At 37.4% G+C, this 24,980-nt stretch overlaps 1 protein-coding gene and 1 non-coding gene across 2 annotated transcripts; one reads left to right on the top strand and one right to left on the bottom strand.

The window, feature by feature from the left end:
• Nucleotides 1-457: 457 nt before the first annotated feature.
• On the top strand, nt 458-564 carry LOC143885666 (small nucleolar RNA R71). The gene has a single exon (XR_013253534.1). It is a non-coding gene; the product is annotated as a small nucleolar RNA R71 (small nucleolar RNA).
• Nucleotides 565-10,672: 10,108 nt separating this feature from the next.
• On the bottom strand, nt 10,673-13,112 carry LOC143883590 (MYB-like transcription factor 4). The gene is made up of 3 exons (XM_077386930.1): nt 12,957-13,112; nt 11,765-11,894; nt 10,673-11,518 (listed from the first exon to the last, which is right to left on the bottom strand). Exons 1-3 carry the CDS (start codon nt 13,087-13,089, stop codon nt 10,858-10,860), a joined length of 924 nt encoding a protein of 307 aa, XP_077243045.1. The 5' UTR covers nt 13,090-13,112; the 3' UTR covers nt 10,673-10,857.
• Nucleotides 13,113-24,980: the final 11,868 nt, after the last annotated feature.

The raw sequence follows: 24,980 nt of genomic DNA on the forward strand, positions 1-24,980 counted from the left end.
AGATGATTCCTCCATCCCAGATTAAGTATTACTCTAAGGATTATTTGAAAACATAGCACTTATATTTTCATTATTACCAAACTTTGACAAATTGGGGCACTCTTCCATGACATGGTCAGGAGCTTGGCACCAATTCCACATTGGGACACTTTGTATGATTTGATTTACTTGTGCGGGTCCCTTTACAACTATAGACTCTAGCCTTTTGATTAGGCTATCTAATTGAGCCTCATTGGCCACGGTACCCTCAATTAGGAATCCCTTACTTGATGTGGCCCTTTCGCTTTCTTGAGTGGATTCCCACTCACGAGTCTTTTTTGCCAAGTCAAGCAAGAATTTCCAAGCTTCGTCTTCACCCGTATAGGATGTGAATCCTGTAGAGCACATTGACTCTAATAGTTGTTTGGTTCGAAAATCAATGCCCGCATATATGATTTAGCACAAGTGCCACATATCTAAGCCGTGGTGAGGGCATTCTTGGATTAGATCTTTGAATCTCTCCATAAATTTTGAAAACGACTCATGAGGTTTTTGCCTAAATTGAAGAATATTGTTTCTTAATTTGTTAGTTTTATGTGAAGAAATTTTTTTTTAAAGAAACGCTACTGTAAACTCCTCCCAAGTGGTGATGGAGTTTTTGGGCAAACCATAAAGCCATTTTTGGCTCCCTTCTTGAGTGAGAAGGTGATGAACCGTAATTTTACTGCATCATCCGAGAGTTGCTGTAATTTAATTAAAGCACATACCTCTTCAAACTCCCATAAAAATATATGGGCATCCTCAGAAGGGAGCCCGTGAAAATGAGGGAGCATCATAATAAATTACGATTTTAGATCAAAATTGTTGCCCTGAGCAGGTGGCAATCAAATACAAGAAGGTTGTGCTGCTCGGGCAGGGTAGAAATGATCGCAAAGAGTTTTGGGAACTTACTCTTCCGCCATGGTAATTGGAATTGGTTGAATGTCCGTCTCTGTTTCTGATCGAATTACTCTCTCCATGTGGTTGACAGAGTTGCGCAACCAACCTGCACTCATACACAGAAGATCACCAAATTAGAACAAGAAGTAACCAAAGTAAACAAACAAATAATTGAAAATAACTAACCAAAAGGAAACTAACAATCACTTCGAATAATATAAGAATTAAAGTAATCCAACTCTTCCTAGCAACGGCGCCAAAAACTTGATTGTCATATTAAATAACCGCAAGTGCACGGATCGCGTGAAGATACGGGTCGAACTCAAGGAAGAGAACAATGTGATTTCTATCCTTATACCATTTGGAAAATAAACTTACGATATATTGTTTCTTGGAATGTACTCAGAATTTCTGTGGACTACAACCTCGGATCCAACAATATATTTAAGTTTATAAACTAAATAGATATGGGTTGAACACAATAAAGCAATGGTTACAAATTCAATCCTTATATTTAGGCAAAGTGAACCAATATTCAAATGATTTCTATTAATTAACTATCTACCCTAATTAGAAAACCAAAATCTAAAAGCCTAAATTAATTAGAAAATTGGTTGGAAAACTACTCTAAATTGAATTAGAAAATAATCGCAAAAGTAATTGGAAATTGTATAAAAGCCTTTATTCGATTCCAAAGATTACTTAAGGTTATAATCCACCATGGGTTTGGATTGGATAATTAATCAAAATAATTTTTTTGTTGAATTATATATTTAATAAATCCGGTCAATGGGAAATAAGATCAATGAATGTCATTAGCCATGAGTGATGATCAAACCCACTATCCAATATTAAAGAATATATAAGAATTTATAATATTTCATCAATAATTACGCATACGAAAGGATAAAATCCAATGGCATGAATAATTGGGAATCCAATATTATAAAACCCTATATATGATGTTATTTCATTTTAATTAATCATCTTTCTCCTTCCCCATGGTTTCATCTAAACCCTAAGAAAATAGGATTTAGTTATGGAAAAGATGGAAGAAACAAAATCAAAGAAAAATAATGCCATAGAAGAACTTAAAAAGGAAGAAGAAACAAAAATAACTCTTCTTTGATTTAAATTATAACAAGACTACATTGAATTGAAATTGAAATAAAAAGCAAAATAAGAAAAACTTATTCTTTTTCTCCTTCTAGCAATGGCCAAATCTTCCTCCTTCAATGCTTTGATGTCACCTTTGATTGAGCATTGGATGATGGTTGATTGGTCCTTGGTTGAGAGAAAGAAAAAATGAGAAAGAAAACAAAAGAATGAGAGCATAGTTGGGCGAAAATTATTGGAAGAGGGGCGAGAAAAATTTGAACGAACTTCCAAGAGGGGAGAGAGATAGAGAGTTCGTTTCTTCAATTTTGAAATACTAGATGATTCCTCTCTCTTTTTCACAAATCCACCTCCATTATATAAAATACATCCTATTATAGAATAATAGCAATATGATCTACCAGTTCGAATGTTTCCCTTTTGTCATGTCATAGCCGTCCAAAAGAGAGCAACAAGAGCATTATGCTCGTCCAATATTGGGCAAGTTCATCATGCCAAAAGTCTGCAGTTTCTATTTATGGAGTACACATGGCTACTAAGACGAGTTGCCTCAATTATCACTTGCTATGTGTCGTCCCAAGGTTGAACAAAAATTAGCAACAACAGATGAGTCATTGCCTACAAAAATAAGCCATGATGTCATGCCCATCCCCTAGTGGACCCTACAAATGTTGAACGAATATCCCATAGGTTGCTTTTTTTTTCTTTTTTTCAACACAACTTAAATGTTATAAGAACAAGCGAGATTAAATTGTGGGCTCCAATTGTGTTGGGCAATTAGGGGAAGAGCAAAAGAAAACGTGGAATCATCCTTCTTTAATTGTCGGTTTTTCTTTCTTTTAAATAGAAGAAATTATCTTTCTAAAGACTCCCCACAAACTTCACCACCTTATCCCTTTTTTAGGAATTTTGTTATTTTTTTCATCAGATTTCAATTCCTTTTAAAGAATACATCATATTACGATTTGGATCTTTCCCAAACTCTATTACAAAAATTACTAAAAAAGACCGACCTACTTGTTCTCCCTATTATCTTTTTAGCAAGCATTCTCTTCTAGTAAAGATGGCAACAAGAATTTCTTTCCTTCTTCTTTAGGATAAGAAATGACAACTGTATGAGCTCTTTACAATAGAAACTTTCTCGTAGCTCTTAACGGCAGCAACTAATTTATTTCCCATTGGTGGTCCAACACAGATGTCAAAATTGAGACTAATTTCCATAACCCAAAAATCCAAGCCTTGTTCTCTTGATAATGGCACTCCTTACCCCTTTGGATTTTCGGCAACTTTATAGAGACAACATGTGTAGCCGAACATCATGTTGGATCCACAGAGTTGATTCCAACATTGCACAACTTGATATTATCACCACCCTTTTAGATCTACACCATACAATAAGTTATTGTGGGTCCTACTTTAAAATAAGAGAGAGAGAGAGAGAGAGAGAGAGAGAGAGAGAGAGTTGGGCATCATGGAATTATCTGAACCATCCAATTTATTGACCAAAATCTAAAATATGTTACAACCCCAAATCATTCCTATAGGATCATCCAAACCATCAATTGATTGCACCCCTATAGGATGATCTGAACCGTCCAATGGATAAGCCACAATGTCATTCCTCTATGCTTAATCCAAGCTGTTCATTTAATGGGCCAAAATGTGAGCTAGTCGTGGCCCCAAAATCAACTACATAGGACGATCCTAACTCTCCAATTGTTGAGCCACAAAAATAAATTGGTTTCACCTCTAAACTCCTCCTGTAGGATAATCCAAACCACTCAATGAATGGGCCGCATTGCAAATTCGTCGCAGCCAACTACATCATTCCCATAAGATTATCCGAGCTTGTTCATTTGGAGGTCACCCCATAAATGGATTGTGCAAAAAAAATCTAAAAGCAAAGGAGAGGGTTACTAACAATTTCAGCCCATCGTTGTGCAAAAATTAATTCGGCAAACTAGTTTCTCTTTCTTGAATTCGAATAAAAGTGCATCGCCACTTGGATTCGGCCAAGAATTTTCCAATTTTTGAATTTTCTATGCATTTCCTCTCCTTAGCTCCATTTTCCTTGAAATTCTAGAAAATAACCTGAATCGCAAAAACACAGAAAAATACCTTAGTAGTACCGCTTTAAGTGTCAAATATGCATGCTTTTCCTACCTACAATTCACACATAAATGTGCTCATCATTGCTGACACTGGGTGTCAGTATTCTGTCGAATTTCTGAAGATCTAGAGCGACATCCTTCAAGTAGCGCCGTTATTCTGTTCGAATTTCGAAGAACTACGAGCTATTTTTCCATAACAGCGCCATTGTTCTGCCGAAATCTCGACAAACTCAAAGCCCCTTCGGAGATATAGCGTCGTTACTCTGCTGAATTGTGAAGAACGCAATGCCCTATTATCTAAATAGCGTTGTTGTTCTACCGAAATCTAGGTAAACCTAAAGTTCCTTTATCAAAATAGCGTTGTTGTGCTGCCGAATTTCGAAGAACACAAGGCCCTATTATTTAAATAGCGCCGTTGTTCTGCCGAAATCTTAGCAAACCCGAAGCTCCCTCATCCAAGAAGCGTCGTTGTTCTGCCGAAATCTCGGCAAACCCGGAGCACTTTCGTCCAATCAGCGTCGTTACGCCGCCGGTTTTTCGACAAGCTCTCACGCTCCATTTGTAAATTTACATTTATGCTCTAGCTTTCTGCATTTATATTACAAAACTCAGTGCAAGGTAGTTACGGGGTTTAGGCTCCTTTTGTCCTAAATCCTGTAATGTAAACCCTTCTCCTCTCTGTAAATAGGGCTACGTTCCCTCTCCTTATCCTACCACTCTGTCTCTGATCCTACCATAGACAAACGAGACAGAGACGAGAGCCCTGACACTGCACGATGTTGGACAAAAGGAGGGAATCATAAACCCAGAGTTTCTTTTCCTTTCTGTACTGTCTTTTCCTTTAGATTTCGTTAACCTGAATGTGGTCAGCTACGAGATCTTCGGGACTCATACCACAACATACAATCTCAATCAAGATAACTACCGCTTATTTTCGTTCGTTTGTAAATTCATTTTATTTACATTCTGGAATTAAGCATAATCCAAATTAAGGATAAAAGGATAAGTTATCCTGATTAAATTCGTCAAAAATGTCAAATTAAGTCAAGTGTCTGGATTCATCCGGGCATGAGGGGTGCCTAACACCTTCCCCGATTGTAACCATAACCCTTACCCAGATATCTGTAAGGACCATGCCTTAACAAACAGAGCAAAATTAACAGGTTCTAGGCCCAGAGCAAAAAACCCCTTTGGTTACTGTTCCTCCAATGAAATTTGGATACCTATTCCCTTTTCATCAGAAGAACAGGCACGGGTTCTAGGCCCTAACTTAAGTGACGACTCTGACTTTATCTTTCTTTCGGAGTCATAATCACTATCCCGAGTCCGCAAGAAATGTAGATCAACCAACACTCCTTGAGTACCTGATGTGGTGATCCTCCGCTGCTCCGGCGAGCGGAAAAAAACCTGCTCCCACAGGCTAGCGACTCTGTTGGGGACAATTGTCATTAAATTGAAAATCAAAAGGTTATAGCTCTATATTGACTTGACTTGGCATTTTTGAAAAATTCAATCAATAACTTGGTTTTTTCCGTCTTTATAAGGGTTATCCTTAACCCGATGTAGCTTTCAGGGGCACCAGTAAGTTGCGAACACTTCGCAAGTTGAGGATGTTCCTTACAAGCGAAAATAAAACAAGTGTTAGATTTACTTTTTAGTACCATACGCTTGTTCTGCATGGATTGCTTGAGCCAATGCTCTAATTGCCGCCAAATTGAGCAAAAACGACCCGAGAGGCACCTATGCTTACCCATTTATTTTATGTCAAACACTGCACACACCATGTTTTGCATACCTATTACCCTCGGGAGTGACTAGTGCTTGGGACGGATGGGTGGCGTCTGGGATTTCATCACCCTGATTGCTGTTTGTCATGGCTCCATTTGATGTGAAAGCACCACCTCTTTGCACATCGTCCTTGTGATGGCGTTAAAACGATGCTGTATTGGACTTCCCCCCTACGCCAGAGCTCCTGGTAAGGGTTGTTCAGTACACTTCGAGCCTTCATCACAATGCATAAGCCCAGCATATGTACGTAGATGTATACCATGCCCACATAGGGCATGCTGAGCTTAGAGTTAGGCAAAGCCAAAACCAGTTACTCTCGAGAGATGTGAGCATATTCCCAAAATAGGAATACACTAAAGTAATCCTGTTCTCTGAAATACTACATAAGTAATCCTGTTCTCTGAAATAAAATGAGTCTGGATCTCAGAATTTTGATATTTCAAATTGTATAATATCATGGAAAAAATAACTAAATAATGATCAAATATCTCATAAATTCAGAAGTAAAAATTTGTACTATGTTTTCTAAGAAAATTTCACCTTGAATTATAAAGATACAATTCTTCAAAAAAAAAAAACAAACAGAGGCATCCATGATTTTCTTTCTTTAATAGCAATTAAAGGAACATCATCAAGGACTAGCTAATAAAAAGAAATACAAGTTATGTACCACAAGAATATTCTCAGGTACAATTAATCAATAATCTCATATGCGCATAAACTACTAATTACCTAATGAATGTGAATTTCCTCTTTACTGAGATTTATGCCTTACAATACATAAAGATCACTCAAGAAAATCAGTTATCTAAACATGATTTAAAAACTTTCACTCGGAGAGGAATAAAATCCAAGACTTATCATCGAGATCAGTTATCAAAGAACAACATCCACATCAAAGCTCAGATAAATTATTTATTAGGACAATGATCAAAGATCAAATGAAAATCAAAGCCATATCATTTAGATCAGCTATCGTGCAACCAGAAAACAAAATCCACATCAAAACTCATGGAAACCGATTATTAAGTGGTGATTTAAAAGCAAATACTAAAAAACATCAAAGATATATCACTTGAATTAATTACAAAGGAATCAATCAAATCTTGAAATTGTATAAGAGAATGATGAGGATATTACCTTTTTGTTAACGAATTTCCTCACCTTCTTCTCGGAAATTGATGATCGCTCCTTTGTAGTTCAACAAACAAAGAATCTGCTAGGGAGAAATTTATGATTGTTCTAATTAATTTTTGCATAATCTGTAACTCTAGTGACATGATCTTTCCAAAACGATGAAAATAACTCTGAAAATGAAATTTATGAACTAAAAGCTTGGATCAAAAGTGGTAATGGCTAGAGCTGAGAGAAATTACAGAACAAAAGAGTGTATTATGTAGTGTTTCCATCGGATCCTACTAAAAACATCATATCTGACTTGAGAAAAATGAAACGAATCTGAGATTTATAAGATCTGACCTAGGATTTGAGCTAGAAATGTGATTTGTAATGAGATTTCTAAAAGCTAGGAGCTGAAAATCAGTGGTAAGAAGGAGAGAACTTGTAGCAAATGAAGTATCTTAGGAAAGTAAAACCGGCCAGAGCTCCGGAGATCTTGCCGGAGGCGATGATCGGAGAGGAAGAATAACCCTAACCTTCTCTCCTTTTCTCTTTCTCTCTCTCTCTCTCTCTCTCTCTCTCTCTCTCTCTCTCTAAAATGGCTTTGAAAAACCTAGAAAATGAGAATCATCTAAAATAAGAGGCCTTGCCCTATATTTATACGTTTGAGATAAATTTTGTCCCCTAAAATTGCTTGGGGATAGCCCCATTTAAAAATGGGTTTTGCTTGTATTTTGTTTAAAAGGGTGGTCCATGGGAACAAATTCAATGTGAGATTAGTGGGGATAATCCACCCCCTTCTAATGGTAGCTTAGATCTTAAGCTAAGTTGTCTTTCTAATTTGGTTACCTCACCCCCTTCTATTCTAATGTATAAGCTGATTGGTTAACTGGCTAATTCACTCCCCTATTTACACTACATTATAAACTCAGCTCGTCCTATTAGGTAATATTTAGCGGATTTCAACAAAATTTTGCAGATATTTTATAGGGATCCTAACCTACCCTAGGGTGAATTTAAAAACTCTAATTCACTTATTTGAAGGATTTTTGTATTCAAACACAAGCTTAGGGTCCGGTCAAAATGGGGTATCTACAATTCTATTTTTGTAGTTTTTGACTGGTTCTCTAAAATGGATCATTTCATCCCATGCAAAGAAAACTATGGATGCATCTTATATTGCTAATCTTTATTTTTGGGAGGTGGTTAGGCATCATGGTATACCCTAGTCCATCACTTCCGGCTGAGACACCAAATTTGTTACCTACTTTTGGAGGAGTTTATGGAATAAACTTGTGACAAATTTCTTTACAGTAGCGCCTACCACCATCAAACGGATGGTCAAACGAAAGTTGTAAAACAAAGTTTGGGTAACTTGCTTCGAAGCCTAGTGAGAAAGAGACCAAGGCAGTAGGATATGGTGCTTCCTCAAGCTGAATTTTCATATTACTCCACACTGAATCATTCAAGTGAAAAGAGTCCATTCGAGATACTATATGGATGAGTTCCATCACATTATCTTGATCTTGTGTCTTTTTCTAATTCTTTCAAAACAAGGAAAGAACCTACAGACTTTACAAAAACAATTTCATATATTCATGAAGATGTCTATCAAAAACTTTAAGAAAGCATTGTGAAATATAAAGAAATGGTCGATGCACATCGACGGTTCTAGACTTTGAAATGAGAGCTTGTTTGGGCATACTTGAAGAAAGAAAGGTTTTAAGTTAGTACATATATACAACAAACTCAAGGAAAAGAAGATTGGCCTGTGTCGAATCATAGTGAAAATCATTGACAAGTCTTACAAGATTGAACTTCCACTAAGTGTACGTACTCACCCCACTTTCAATGTGTAAGATTTATCGAAATATTATGGTGAAATTGATGCGAAGTCGATGGCGAGTTCTATCCAACCCGGGGAGTCTGATTTAGTACATGTGTGCTTACCTTGATGGACCTCATTTTGGTGCCACAATGGTGGTCAAAGTATTATGAAGCTTTGGAACTCACATTTTGCATGTAGTTATGACATTTTTGTTCTTGTTTCTTACAAGTTGTTATCTTGTAATATAGAAGTTTAGAGTTACAAGATGTTTTGAAAGTTGTTATTTTCTTGGAATGTAGAAGTTGTACAGTTTCCAACTTGTGTCAAATTCATAGCCTATCAATAGTGTGGCTGGAAGTTGTGATAGTAGTAAATGGTTTATGTAATCAAGAGGTGAGAAATTTCTCTAAAAGGAAGTCACGTATGTATGTTGGAGGTATTGAAGAAAATACTTGAAGGAAGTAATGAAACTCTTTTGTGGTTGAGCATTGCTCCCATTGCTTGGTCATTTTATCACAAAATTTTCATGCTCGAGTAGGGATGCTGATCATACTTCTCTTGATATTAGGACTGCTAAACTTTTGTGGGTTTAAGCTCTACTGAAAGTCTTATGCCTTTGCCCACAAAATCCACTTATATTATTTTTTGACAATCATGGTGCTGCATGCATAACACTGAAACCCCAATTGCATGAACATTACGCATTGAGATTGACTATCATTTTGTTAGAGAACGAGTTACTTGTTATTCTTTAATGGTTAAGGCCATGTTCGGAAAACATGAATTTTTTCCATGAAATATTAGCTTACCTAATGGTAAGGGAGGGCGGGGGAGGGAGAGAAATGAGAGGGGCTCAGTGAGGCTAGGGTTAGAACAGGCTTAAAAACAAGGAAAAATAGAACTCCACTCGAAATTCGATTTATTTTTTCCATGTTTTCAGCCACTTTTCTCCTTCTCCTCACTCAAGCGTCTCAAATCCCTAATTTTCCCACCATCCCCACGTCTCTCTCATCACTTCATTAAACTAGTATTCCATGGAAAAAATATTTCATGGTAACCAAACATAGCCTAAGTCATACAAGGGAAGGGAACCGTAATAGGTTACACGAAATATTCACAACTTAAGGGTTAACTCCCTAAAATCTCCAAATTAGAAAGCTTACTAATTACTTAACATTTTTTTATTTACACCATATTATATTTGTTTTTTCCTTAGATTTTCCCGTTTCCTCTCCTTTTTTATCTTTTCTAAAGTAAAATTCCAATCAGCATGTGCGTTTTCATGCGTCATTTTTTAAAGGTGCATATACAGAGAACCCAGCAATGGTGGCATTTCCTGAATTGTTAGGTACTATAGTACTTCCACTTTTCTTTTATATAACGTCTAGAGGAAAGGTAAAAATCAAGGAAAAAGTCGGGCACCATTTTCATGGAGCCTTTGATCCTTGACATTCAATGGGTATGAAAGAGAGAAGGTGAACCTTTACTACGTACTTATCATATACATGAAATACAGTAAGGAATCCTTCCCACCCAAAAAAACAGTAAGGAATCCAAAGCAGGAAAATGGCCATGAACTGCTGCTGTCTGTTGACTCAATTTTCAGTCTTCATATTTGTTGAAAGGGAACACAAAACATGCATGACTGTCATGAATTCATTCGAATTGCACTATGAAATCCAATGATTGACACACAAAAGAAGCACAATATTCTAAACATATCCACCATTTGAAAGCCCTTAATCTAGAGAGATAGAGATAGAGAGAGAGAGAGATCCTTAACCTCACAAGGAACACAAACCAATGCATGCCTGTATGAATTCATTCATTCCTCAAATTGCACATGTCTCAAGGAAAAGCAAAAATAAAACACCCAAACATCATGATATTCTAAACAATCTCCACCCATTTGAAAGCTCTTATTCATGAAGAGAGAGACTGAGAGAGAGAGAGAGAGCCTTCATCTTCAATAACACCTTATAAAGATGAAGGATAAGAAGCAATCATAGCTTCTAAATTAGTTGAAGCTGATGGAATTCCTTCCCCACCTAATTGTCCTTCACCATGCTCCCAAATTAGAAAACCAGGGCATCTTTGGGACTCAACCCAGTCACTCAACTCTTGCTTTTCTATGCATTCACTTCCCATCTCTCCATCCTCCTCCATGCTACATGATTGTACTTCCATAGGCACCATGTTTTCCAGATTATCCAACAAAGGGGGCAAATAATTCGAATCCATACCACCCGTAAATGCAAGTGGATGCGGCGGTGCTTGCACGTGATAGGGATTCGTATTCCATCCAACAGAATTCAAGCCTAGTACTTCAGGAACAACCAACTCCTCTTGTGCATTTCCCCCTCCAATACCATCAACTAAACCATTTTCAAACATGAACAAAGGGCACAGTGAAGAAAACATCGTCGTCTCTTGAACCGGCTTCATAGTTAAATCTTGGTTTAGTATGTCTAGCTGATCAGAAACATAACATGATGGAAGAAGCTCAACACTTGGTGGAACCGGAACGACCATCGGAGGCGTTGGAGGCTTTCGTATCTTCTTTTTAATCCATGAATTCCAATAGTTCTTTATCTCATTGTCTGTTCTTCCAGGCAAGTGACTTGCTATATGAGCCCACCTACAAATCCTCATACAGATTAAAATTTTGAAATTACTCATGTAGTCTAAAATTAGCTAGTGGGTGAGTTCAATAATTGGCGCAATATGGTTTTAAAGTTATAAGGGTTAAGTACTATAGGATGCATTTAGGATCTTGAACTTAAAATTTTGAGAGAGAGATCAAGTAGGCCTTATAGGTCATGTTAATGTATCCTTCATAGAAAAGAGCCGTAAAAATACGTAAGAGAATGAGGGATCATCAAACCTGTTCCCAACAATACCATGAAGGCTGATTATCAACTTCTCTTCCTCCTGTGTAAACCTTCCTCTTCTAATGTCTGGTCTTAGATAGTTGATCCACCTCAAGCGACAACTTTTCCCACATCTTTGAAGCCCTGCATGAGAAAATCTTGAGAAAGAAGAGAGGGAAGAGGGAGGGAGGGAAGGTGGGAGATTGTCCCCTTTCCTTTAAGAGAATAACATTCATTTAAAAAACAAACTAATGTAAAAGGATAGGAGAAATTTCAATAAGGAAGAGATAACAAAATTGTAAGACGGTTGTTGCCTGTTGATGAGTAATATGGTAGTAAGAACTACATCAAGCTATCAAAATTGAGGACATTCAGCCTATTCTTTTATTAGTTTACTTTTGAGGAAATAATATGTGAGAAAAGAGGCCATGCTTGGCAACCGTGAATATTTTTTCATGATAAATTAACTTCTCAAGTGATGAGAGAGGCGTAGGGAGGGTGGGAGAAGGAGAGACTTGAGAGGGCACAAAAGAGTAAAGGATGAGAAGTGGCTCAAAAACAAGGAAAAATCCATCATCTTTTGGAAGGGTTTTTTGTTTCCTTGTTTTTCATACTTATTTCTTACCCTCTACTCAGTTGTGCCCTCTCAAGTCTCTCCCTCCCACCATCCCTCATATTAGGTTAGTTAATATTCCAGGAAACAATCATGGTAGCCAAACATGCCCTTAAAGTCATATGAAATCTTCACCACCACCTGAAAATTTTCTAAGAAATTTCAAAGGAAATATCAAAGTGATGTTGCATGAACACTTCTATGAACCAAATCAATGAAACTATAAAAAAAAAAAAAAAAAAAAAAAAAAAAAAAAAAAAAAAAAAAAAAAAAAACTAACAAACGAAACTTGATGAAGAAAAAGATTGCCCTAATTATATTGGGGCCCTAGATTAAATTGTTCTCCTCATATCTTTTCCTTCATGAAATAATTTAGCTCCTAGAGAGAGAGAGAGAGAGAGAGAGAGAGATTCTTTCTCTGGGACTTCAACAATCATAGCCATGGGTGTTTTTTTAAGAACCAGAAAAGAATGTGGCCCGAGGCCTCAAAATATTATAGATAGAACTAAGGAACCAAGAGGAGGACTAGTAGAAAGGAGAATACAAAGCCGAAAAAACATGCATAGCCATGGGTGGTTGAGAGAGAGAGGGACCTGCTTTCTCAGGAACTTCACTCCAACAACCATAGCCATGAGTGGTTATATATCTGATGAGCTTTTCATCTTCCTCAGGAGACCAAAGACCTCTCTTAACCTTTTGTTGGTTGCAGCAAGAATGGTGCCCCATCTCTCTATGTTATTGTTTTTTGATTTCAATGGGGAATTAAGAAGATAAATGGGGAGTGTGAGGGTCTCTTTTTAACAGTGCACCATCCCTGTCAAAGTTCACCAGATGGACCCAACCCTTTGATTCACAGCTTTCTATCTAACCCTAAAGCGACTTTTCATCGACTCCCTCTCTTCCTCTTTCTACGTACATTTGTATTACGTAACAACTTCACGTACCCCCCAACCATGCCTATGTTTCCGTAAACCCCTACGCCCCCGGCCCTCTCTCTCTCTCTCTCTCTCTCTCTCTCTCTCTCTCTTCTTTGCTTGGTGACTATGATGACGTAATAATATAACAGGAATGCTAGTATCAGACTCGAGGATTGCAATCGCACCCTAAATTTCACAGGTTTCGTTGTTTTTGTGTTGAAAGCTATTGCAAAAACATAATTGTTTTTGGCTTTTCATATACACTTTCAATTCAATAATGGCACCCTTCCCTTTGTACTTTGTAATCAGCATTTAAAGAGTTCTTACAATTTCTAAGAAACTCACAACAACCAATCACAATACTGGTTAATAAAGTATGTGGTGTGCAATCACCAAAACTAGGGACTGTGGATATCCCTTACTTTGTTTTTGATTTAGCAAATGTTGCCATGTTGGTGCATGTTTGACGTACATTATATAGACCATAGACCTTGTCTGTAGCCAGCATTTAATAATAGTAACAGGGCAAAGTACCTTGGGGTGCAACTTGGGAAAGTAGGGGTGCAACTTGTACCGGGTTAATCCCGAACCCGACAGCTACTCAACCAGATTTTTTGTCAGGTTGGATTCGGTTAGGGTTGGCATTGCCAACCCAACTAATTTTGGGTTAGGTTGGGGTTGAGGCCTCGGTGATGAAGATGCATCTCGTGATTATGAAGATCAATGGTCAAGATTGTCAGAACTAGCTTCCGCTGTCGCTATCGCGTTACTCGGGCAACCTGAACCCAATAAGATCAGATTTGAAAATTTGGGTTAGATGGCTAGGGTTAGGGTTGAGAGAGTTAGAGGTGGGCCGAGTTAGTGTTGACCATGCTTGGCCTAGGCTCGGGTTGGGTCGGTTAGGGTTGAGATAATGCTACCATTGTTTAGCCTTAACTTGACCCAACTCGGAGTTAAAATGATCCTAGCGGGTTTAAAGTTAACCGACTGCCACTGGTTCAACTCGAAGAGATGGGACCACGGCCCACAAAGAGTTGATTCTACCAAATAAAACCATAATCTATCCATTTGGAACTCAAGGAAGGAGCTTGGACGGTAGCATCCTAACAGTCTTTGAACTTCATGGAAGAAGCTTCAAACCTCTGCATACCTTCATCTTTTTGGAGTAAAGCAGCAAATAGTTAGCAAAGCTAACTGTTAAGAGTTGGTCATATTAGATCATTGCCTCTTTGGCCGATTCTCATGTCTCCTAGTTAAGTAGAACCCTAATGTATTTTTCTTCACTTATACATCTTCCTCTTTTGTTTTCAAGAAAAAAAATGATATTTTTGAGAAGCAAAAGGAACAAAAGTCAAGGTATTTAGTTATATGGTAGGGTTTGGATATAGAAACAAAGGGTATTGCTTAGGGTTGTTTAGCTAGGCATCAAGAACATTTTATACGTAGATGGATAGATTTTGAGAAGTGAAAAGGAGTGGTGTCTGTTGACTGATGCGTATCATTCACCACATTGATGTTAATTAGAAGGATCCGAGACTTTTGCTTGGATGCATCGCAAGGCTAATTTAGAAAGAAATAAACATATGTTTGGAGGGGAAGTTTTGAAAGGGAGAAATGATTATGCTTAGCTTTAGGGAGGAGCAATTGAAGATCTTGGGCCCTACCATGTTTAAGCATTGCGAAAAAATGGAATGCTTGCTTTAAAGGGAGTTGGTTGGGCCATTTAGTCATATATATATATGTAGATGGAAAGCCTCCACCAGCCCCATTTCCTTAAATGAAAACTTCCATGCTTTTATCTCAGTTTCTATTGGTAGTGTCCCTGCTTAACCTTACGTATTCTCATTCTCTAGTTTATAAATTTCTCTCTCTCTCTCTCTTTCTCTCTCTCTCTCTCTCTCTCTCTCTCTCTCTCTCTCTCTCTCTCTCCCCGACCCCACTGTAGATATTGTCCGGTTCTGGGTCATCTACCCTCCCCGGTTTTGTTTTCCAGCAGCACTAATCGTGCCCAACCCACTCCGCGGGGCTTGCCCCTTGGAGATGCTGAAAACGCGTCTACACAGGGAGAGGAGAAATCCACATATATAGCCCAATAACTTTTCCTCCCTTTCCGTTGTGGGATCTTTCAATCCACCCCCTTGAGGCCCAGCGTCCTCGCTGGCCCACCGTACTGGATGGGAGGTCCCGCTCTGATACCATTATGTCACGCCCCTACCTCACTGTGTAGAAATTGTCCGGTTCTGGGTCATCTACCCTCCCCGGTTTTGTTTTCAACAACACTAACCGTGCCCGACCCACTCCGTGGGGCCCGCCCCTTGGACATGCTGAAAACGTGTCTACACAGGAAAAGGAGAAATCCACATATATAGCCCAGTAACTTTTCCTCCCTTTCCGATGTGGGATCTCACAATCCACCCCCCTTGGGGCCCAGCGTCCTCGCTGGCACATCGTACTGGATGGGAGGTCCCTGTTTGATACCATAATGTCACGCCCCAACCCCACTATGTAGATATTATCCGGTTCTGGGTCACTTACCCTCCCCGGTTTTGTTTTCCAGTAGCACTAACCGTGCCCGACCCACTCCGCGGGGCCCGCCCCTTGGAGATGCTGAAAACACGTCTACACAGGGAGAGAAGAAATCCACATATATAACCCAGTAACTTTTCCTCCCTTTTCGATGTGGGATCTTTCACTGTGTGTGTGTGTGTGTGTGTTGATGGGTCCACTCCGGCCGATCCACATATGTCTTAGTCACGATCGATTCAAATCCCGATTCGGATGTGTAGTGTTCTTCGGATCCTACTTCCTGTGTCGGTCACGGTTCATTTCAATTCGGACCGTACATCTGAGTGTCCTAGTAGGCCTGGCTTACATTGTGCAAATTTAAAATTCTCAATAGAGGGTGAGGGCGAGGGAAAGCCACAACCGCGATGGCACTGGGTTAGGGACTTTGTCAATTATTAGAGAAGGTAGAGAAGAGGGCGACTAGAGATTTGAGAGAGATGAATGACAAGCACTGAAAATAAGAATCACTTGACAAAAAAGCATGACTTATTTTGACTAAAATACCCTTTAAATAATAATTAAAGTTATACATTTGGAGGGTATTTTCACAAAATAATGTAACAAAATCAGATTTAGGACTGTCCTACGGACTTTTGTTAGTTGTTTGGATCCCATCGAAAATAATTTCGGATCCTATGATTGGAATCTGAAATGTGTCAATGGATTCTAGTAATGAGGCTGGATTCTCTTCATTTAGGTTTGCATTCAGATGATCCATCAGACTGTTTGGATCCATCGATACGTCTTTCACTCTCATAGAGTGTCTGCATTTGTGTCTGTGTGTGTGCTTTTTTATAGGCATGCCTGCTCGTAATCAAAGTGCCACCCTTGATATTTGATCCAACAACAGTCGACTTTAAAAGAGGCAAAGTCATTGAGGGCTGGAACAAAAGTATTTGAGAAAGGTGGGGTTCAAAACAAAATGCAAAACCTGGTCGAGCAAACTATTCATCGACGAATCAAAATTTTGGTTTTCTCACTCCTCTTTTTACTTGGGACAGCCCCCTCTATTGTATATATGATTACTTTTTCACAGTAGAGGGGGGGTTGTGCCAAGTAATGAAAGGGGTGAATATATCATTTCCCGAACAACAAGTCTAGCTCATTAACAAATACCTTATTGTTAGCCCAAGGGTTCCCATGGGTTTAACTAATCACCTTTACCTTGTTGTTTTGATTTTAGCAAACTCAAATTGATTAGTCTTTACGAACTAATGTGTTCCCTAAAATCATTTTGTACATCTATGTGTATAGCACTGATCAGATAGAATTTTACATGAAAACCATTTAATATATATATATATATATACATATATATATATATATATATATGTGTGTGTGTGTGTGTGTGTGTGTGTGTGTGTGTATCTATATGTATGTATGTCATAATGTAAAACTGACAAAAATCATTTAAAAGGCCTTAGTAAAAATTTTATTCTAACCATTGAAAACATTATCTGTTGAAAATTTTTATCAATTTCTTTTTTTTTATCATAGCCAAATTAACTGATGACACCCACTCATTTAGCATTCATTCAAATACGATGATGATCATCCAGAGGGGACACAATTTATCTATAGAAATTCTATTAAGTTAACAAGGGGGTCATCAACTAATGACACTTATTATCAAAGAAAATTCAATGGAATTAATATGATGGTCATTAACTGATGACACATATTATGAAAGGAAATCCTATTGAATTAATATGATGGTCATCAACTGATGACACAAGTCCATCAAGAAATCTCATTTAATTAACATGGTGGCCATAAATCTAATGATCAACCACCATAGATGGAAATGAAAACAAGAATAAAAAGAACTCTTACTTGTGATGCTACAAGATTTGAAGATGACTAGAGTTCCTTTCCTTGCTCTTTTTCTCTTCTTCTCCCTTTTTTTTTTTTATTACTATGTTTTTTTAACGTGACCCTCTCTCTCTCTCTCTCTCTCTCTCTCTCTCTCTCTCTCTCTCTCTCTCCACCAAATTTGGGCATGAGTGGGAACAGAGGGACACATACTACTTTCTTTCTTTTCACTATCTTTTGATTGGTAAAAGAAACCTAAGTTGAATTAAGAGATATGGCAAGCTACTAAAAACCCAACCCTTGATCTTATCTATAAGGTATGTTAGCTATTTTTAAGGGATTTAAATTTTAACAATGAGAAAGACCAACAAAAGAATGCGTACAAAGAGTTGTAGCACGATTCTCCCATCAGTGGAGATTGTGCAAAAGCCCTTAATATTAGGAAATCTTATATTTTATTCTCCAATCACTCCTTTCTGATTGGTCGATGGATATCCCCAATAATATCTCAATTTTCCTAAATTTCTAAATCATAATCCAAAAAAAAACCAGAGGGTATAATCTATTTTAGGATTTGAACAAATGGAAGGTGGGCCCACTCTCTATTTAAGAGTGTATGCACGTTTCCCCACACAAGGGAAAACGTGGCCCTCTTCCCACAAACTTTAACTTTTTTTATTTTCCATGTTTTAAGTGATATTTTCCATGGAATTTATTTTTAGAACAAAACTTCATTTCTTCCCTTATTCAAGGATTTTAGTTATAATCCTTCAATAGCCATTGATGCTAAGATCAGTGGATCTAAGTTAATCAAAGGGAAAGAGCAATTAAATCTTGAGATCAAGGGTTGATCAACGATGGATCGTTGATCCTCACCCTCGAAAATAATATCTAATGATCTAATCGCCTAAATCTTAAGGTCTCAAGAAGAAGTTTAATTGCAGTCGTTACAGCAGATCAATCAGATTCCCAATCAAAGAGGATTATAAGATGAATAAGGTATATATTTGTGATTCGAAGTAATCATAGGGCAAAATAATATGGTGCTTGTCACAGAGAAAATCAGATTCCTAACTCATTCTCATTCTCTAGCTTTGTCTCAAAACACTTGATCCAATTATATCTTCTCACACTAATAAATTGAATCACAAATTCAACTAAGGGCTTATAGTGCAGACAAACTCACCACACCGTCACATACCAGCGTGGTTAACTTCTATGCTAAACCAATTGCCCCTAGTCCAAATGAGCTGACTATATTGTTCTATCCCATAAATAACTAATTCTCATGTCGAGCTAAGCACTCCATATGCATACAAGCTCACCACGCTGTCCCATACCAACATAGCCAACTCATATGTGAAACTAAAGGCTCTAAATGCTTATGAGAGACTATGCTATCTCACACAAGTACAAGTAATCCACATGCTAAACCAAGCGTCCCTGGTGCATAGGAACCCGTCGTACCATCTCATCTCATTCCAACACGACTAACCCACATGCTGAACCAAGCGTCCCCGGTGCGCGCGAGTCTATCATGTGGTCTCTAAATAGCACAACTAACTCATGTGCAAACCAGGTGTCCTCGATGCACACAAGTCCATGATGCCATCCTCTGAGTTATTCATCATTGATGCTAATATCCTCAACATAAACGATAATTTTCTTAAAATCCAGATCGTCAACTTTTACCAAAATCATAGTAGATGGTTAGTTGATTCTCCCATAGTCGAATAAACACTTCACATTTTCTACACTTAGATAATTATTGAGTTCAAATTAGGACATATTAGCCCTCAATGTCACAAACCAGTTCATCAAAATCCATAAGTTCATAGCCTAGTTCTTAATAGCTTACCTGGTCATCAGTCAAAGTCTCATAGTGTACAAAATCAAATCTAGTGTTTCATTATTTTCCAGTGTTATATTCTTTATTCACGACAAGTAGTTAATAGTTCTCAAGATCATAAGATGTGTTCTTCAAATCCTCGAATTCTTAGGTTAACATGTATATATGGTCACAAGCCTAAGGTCACACAATGTATTCGAGCCTAGAATTCCACTAGTTCTTACTACCATAATCTAGATTCTAACAATGCACTAGGTCGTTCCTCAGATTTCTTTGGTTGACAAGTCAACGATTATATTCTTAGTTCAAGAAGGTCACAAATCACTATCTAAAAATCAGCTAAGACCTTACATTATTCTAATATCTAGATTTTCCATTCAATCCTCACTTTTCAAATCTCTAATACCTAGGACCTAAAGCCTAGGCCCTGATACCACTTTTCTGTCACGCCCCAAACCCCACCCTGGGCGTAGGACGTGGCAGCGCCGTACACCTACAAAGCAAGCTCTACAAGTATATAAGGCTAGCAAAACAATATCAGAAACCACTCATAACATAAACTAAACAATATTATCTTACATAAATTTAGAACAAAGTCTTACTATTACACAATACTCACTATGCTAGATTTAACAAACTCCAATAGGTGGTGATGTAACTGCACTCTCTTGAGATTTCCTTAAGAATTCAAAAGCTGAAAATTGTTAAACCACAGTCAGCTGAAAAGCTCAGTACATAATGACGCACACAAAAGTGGGGTCAAAGCATGCTACATAGAGAGGGTCAATAGGTAAATGAAAATGGCAAAATCAACACATGAGGTGACTAATACAAATAAAATAACTGAGAAGCAAAGCTTACAAAGTTTCACATCAAAGAGGGTCTCAATAAGAGAGGTCACAAAGTCTTAAGAGATCACTAAAAGTGGTCAGAAGAGGTATGAAATCCCCCAAAGGTCATCGGCTTAGCTCAAAAAGCTTGTATTTTATCTGACTGCCCGTGGCTCGAAACTAGTTTCTAAGTTCTTATACCTGTCGACAGGGTCAGCGAATAACACCCACTGACAGGACCCAAAAGCCAATGTATAACCCCTATTGGTGCGGGCCCTTATAATTCACATATATACCCAAGCCTCACAAAAGGTGTTCACATATACACAAAGTCAAAAGGTATGTACAAAGTTTCAAAGATTGTGGTTCACATTGGTTCCATAAGATTTTCTAGAATAGTTGGGTATACAATGATCAAAAGGTCACATATACAATGCAAAAGTCGTAAGCTATCAATGAGTATAAAATTTATTAGATTGTATTCAATAAAGGATAACCATGCAAGACCCAAATCAAAGGCTAAGGTTATCACATGTTTCACATATTCAAAGAGACTAGAGGGTTACAAATCAAAAGGCATATCATTCGATGGCGAATCATATCACTAAAGTAGTACGAAATTACGTACCTCCAATGACGAATACTTTTCTTTTCAAATTTACCTTAATTACCTACAATCAAGACACCCTTTGGTGCCTCTTTGGAAAATAATCGGCAAACCATCGTAGGGTTCTTTTTAGTACTTTAGAATTATCATCATTATAGTCTCTAAAAATTTTTGAAACTATTTTTAATAGAAAGTACACGTTTCCGGCATGTCCGTAGAGTATAAGAGCGTAAACAATGGACAATAAACGAAGAAGTTATGAATTTTTGAAGTTTTAAAATTTCTTTACGATAATTCCAGATTCGTCTTCTATTTTACCAAAACTTTTAGGACCAAACTTTCTCATTTTAGCTCCGATTTGAGCGTGGTCAGATCCGCTGGATTCATGTCGACGAGAGGAATTCAACTAATAGAATTTCATGCTCGAATCGACACATATAATTATTATAAAAATAATCTAAACTTTTTGGTTCGACCCTTCAAGATAAACTTTTCTAAAAACCAAAACGATCCGATCTTGAGCTCATTAGGGATTTCGTAACAAAGCGAATCCTAAGGAACCTGAGATCAATCATAAGGCACATCTTAAATGAAATCTAACCTTCACTTTCATCTTTTTAAGATCACAGAATTCTTGTTTTTGGGTTTCTAATAACATAAATTATTAAAGAACATAGTTCTTACCTTGATCTTCATTCTCTAATTCCAAAACTCGATCTCCTCTTTCTTTCTCACGAGAATTCTCTCTTAGGGATGTAGAAAACGGTTTAGGGTTTCTTAATGGTTGTAAAATTCTTCTAAGTTGTATATTTATAGGCTTTCTTAAAGAAGTTCTAATCTAACTCTAACTCTTACTGACAAAAATGCCCCTCTTTAATAGAAGGGGATGAGTTTTTCAAAGTGGTATTTTCGGGTATTTACATATATGGACCAAGCATTCAAAAGAGTTCACCTACAAGTTCAAGAGCATAAAGAAGATATTTGAAGCCAAGACAATCAAGGGAGTTCAAGCACCTTATATTTTCTAGATTGTGTTGGAGATTTTTTTCAAAGTGGTTTTGCATTTCAAAGTGTTTTCAAACCTTTTTCAAAACCATCCTTGAGACCTATTTCAATAAGTTCAAGAGCGTAAAGAAGATATTTGAAGCCAAGACAATCAAGGGAGTTCAAGCACCTTATATTTTCTAGATTGTATTGGAGATTTTTTTCAAAGTGGTTTTGCATTTCAAAGTGTTTTCAAAACCATCCTTGAGACCTATTTCAATTTCATGGAAAATTACTTTCAAAGGTCTTAAACACTGTTAAGACAAAAGGCCATAGCCCAAGAACCAAAGCCCAATTACCAAGTTGAGAAATGACATCAAACTAACACTTGCAGAGTGGACAATAGATCTTATTTCTACTTCAATTGGTCCAAAATATTTAAAAATATTTTTGTAAATAATTTTAATAAATAGATCTCATCATTTCCATTTAAATCGAGTATAAGAGCGTCAAGATCCGATAAGAAACGAGTGAGATATGAATTTTACAAAACGGGCTGAAAAAACCAGTTTTTGCAACCGCGGATATCCGGACTTAGTCCGTCTGTATTCGTCCATCTGTAACTGGTTTCGAAAATAAAAAATGGCCAACCCGACGCCAGACATCCGGAAAACCGGCGGACGTCCGTGACGGACCCAGGCACACTTTTGAAATTTAAACGGCCATATTTGCCGGACGTCTGGACTTCTTCCGAGACGCCCGTGAAGAACAAAAATTAGGATTTTTCTCAAACTACAACTATATATACATATCTAAAAACCCTAAAACAGAACGCTTACAACTCTTGCAAGTTTGAGCCACCATTGTTGAGCCTTAACTTTCAAATCTACAAATTTTCTTGGAATTCTTCAAAGAGCTTTACACTTGCTCATCTATTTTAAAGAGGATTTTCTTAGGACTTCATTGTATTAATATTTTGGAGAGTTTGTGAGCTATCATCTTTGTAATAGCCTACAAAAGAGGCAAAAGAGTACTTCATCTTTCTTTCCACTCATTATAAAGAAGGGATGTGACCCTTGGGGAGTTTAAAGACTCGAAGAGAATGGCTTCAATCTTGGCCGTTAAGGAGAGATTGTTGGCGAGTGTGGAGGACGCGGAGCCATCCTCTTGTATCAAAGTTGACTTGTAAGGAGCCTTGAAGCCGGGCGTTGTGTGGTCTTGGAATAGTAGATACCCTTGAGTCGACCTCAAGAAGAGTGGACGTAGGCCTTGGGTTTGAAGGCCGAACCACTATAAATCTTACGTGCAATCTTTTCTTCTTGAACCACTCTAAGATTCTTGTGTGTATGTTCTCTCTCACTCACTCACTTTACTTTATCTTGTTGTGGTGTTTGTTCTTTATTTTGTTTTACTCGCATGAATCATCCACAAAGTGTTTGTCAAAAGAACTAAAGAGCGTAAATCAACTAAGGTTCTACCAAGTGTTTCATAAAAGTCCTAAAAGAAACCATTCATCTCATTCCTTTATTTTGTTGTGGGATTTGCATTTTATTTGTGATTCAATCATCCACCAACTGTTTTGATAAAAAAGATTAAAAGAAAATAATCAACTAGGGTTATCAAAAGTCACCTAACAAGTATTTGTCAACTAGGGTTTTCATTTACGCTTTTGAAAACTAACAAATCTTGCAAAAGTTTTTAATAGGATAAATTTTGGGAAGTGATATTTACGCCCCTTTTGATCACTCGGGACACCCAGCGCCAGTGTATCAATGACTAAAATAGGGCTAATGTACTTGACGCAGAAGAATCATGTGGGTTGGATTGCCACGTAGGCGTAAATATCACTTCCCTAAATTTTTTATAGGACAGCCAATTCACCCCCCTCTTGGTTGCCCAACTGGAATTTCACTTATTTCAATAGGATCTCATCTAAGAAACACTAAGAAGATGAAATTAAATTCGGAGAATAAATGTATTTTGTGTACTAAAATCTGCCAAAAATCTCTAATAAATCGATAATTCTAATTTTAAATAGAGTATAAATAGGTTATTTGTAAAAAAATGGTTTTAGAAATGATAGAGTTATAATGGGTTCCAAAGTGACCTTATTTTCTCATTTTCAAATAAGATTAAATTATAGTAATACTATTTACAAGCGATGGCCAATTAGGGTATTGAGATTAATCTGTAAGATCTTATGTGGGAAAATATCATGGGTGAGATTAAGAGTGAAATTACTAGAGTTACATAATGACCAAAGTGATCAGAAAGGGTATAAGGGTAATTAGCAATCTCATCCATATTGAGAGTGAAATTACTGGAGTTACATATGTAGCCTAATAAATTAAATCAGGTAGATCTATACATGTAGTTTTTATTTGGATTAAGCCAATTAGAGTTCTATTATGGGTGGAACGCTAGAGATATATATTTTTCAATAAATAAGAGGTTAATCTACTGCCATCTAATTGGCCAAAGAGACGTCCCCCACCAGAGATCAGGCAAACAAAAGAAGTAGTGGAAGATCTAGCCTAATTGATCACCGCCATGGCCAATCGAGATAATTTCTTAATCCCTTCTTTTGTGTTCTAGTTTATTTGCATGGTTAGATCCATTTAGTTTAATAGATCTAATCAAATCAATTAAAGGGTATTTGGGAACATGGCATGTTGAATGTCTTGATCCTCTTAGGTTCACATAATACACATGGATTGCATCTCTAATTGCAAGGGTGAAAAGGAAAGCTTCATAAAATTGGTAAGGAAGATGCATATTGAAAATGTTAGAGCTGATAGATGCAGGTGCATCTCGCTCTATCACGAGATCAACGGTCAAGATTGTTGTAGCGTTAATCAGATCATCCAGGACCCTTAGATTGGATGATTTCAGACGGCGTCTAGATTAACGGCTCACGTTAAATACTACACTTTAAGAAATTTAAGAGTTTTACTTTTAGTAGGATATTTTTTTAGTCTTTTAGGATAAGTTTTGTAGGGGAGTTATTGCTTTTCTCTAAGTCTTTTGGATGTGTGAATGTGGAGAGTTTTCAG

This window comes from Tasmannia lanceolata, unplaced genomic scaffold (assembly GCF_043159265.1).
Source record: "Tasmannia lanceolata isolate RefF3 unplaced genomic scaffold, GAP_Taslan_0.1 ptg000008l, whole genome shotgun sequence".
Classification (NCBI taxonomy): Eukaryota; Viridiplantae; Streptophyta; class Magnoliopsida; order Canellales; family Winteraceae; genus Tasmannia; species Tasmannia lanceolata.

Bases quoted from the DNA above. Each gene is read 5' to 3' on its own strand.
- LOC143883590 (XM_077386930.1), bottom strand. From the start codon at position 13,089: ATGGGGCACCATTCTTGCTGCAACCAACAAAAGGTTAAGAGAGGTCTT. The intron at 11,895-12,956 runs GTCCCTCTCTCT...TTTCTCATGCAG, and splicing joins TGAAGTTCCTGAGAAAGCAG to GGCTTCAAAGATGTGGGAAA. The intron at 11,519-11,764 runs GTTTGATGATCC...GAGGATTTGTAG, and splicing joins CATGGTATTGTTGGGAACAG to GTGGGCTCATATAGCAAGTC.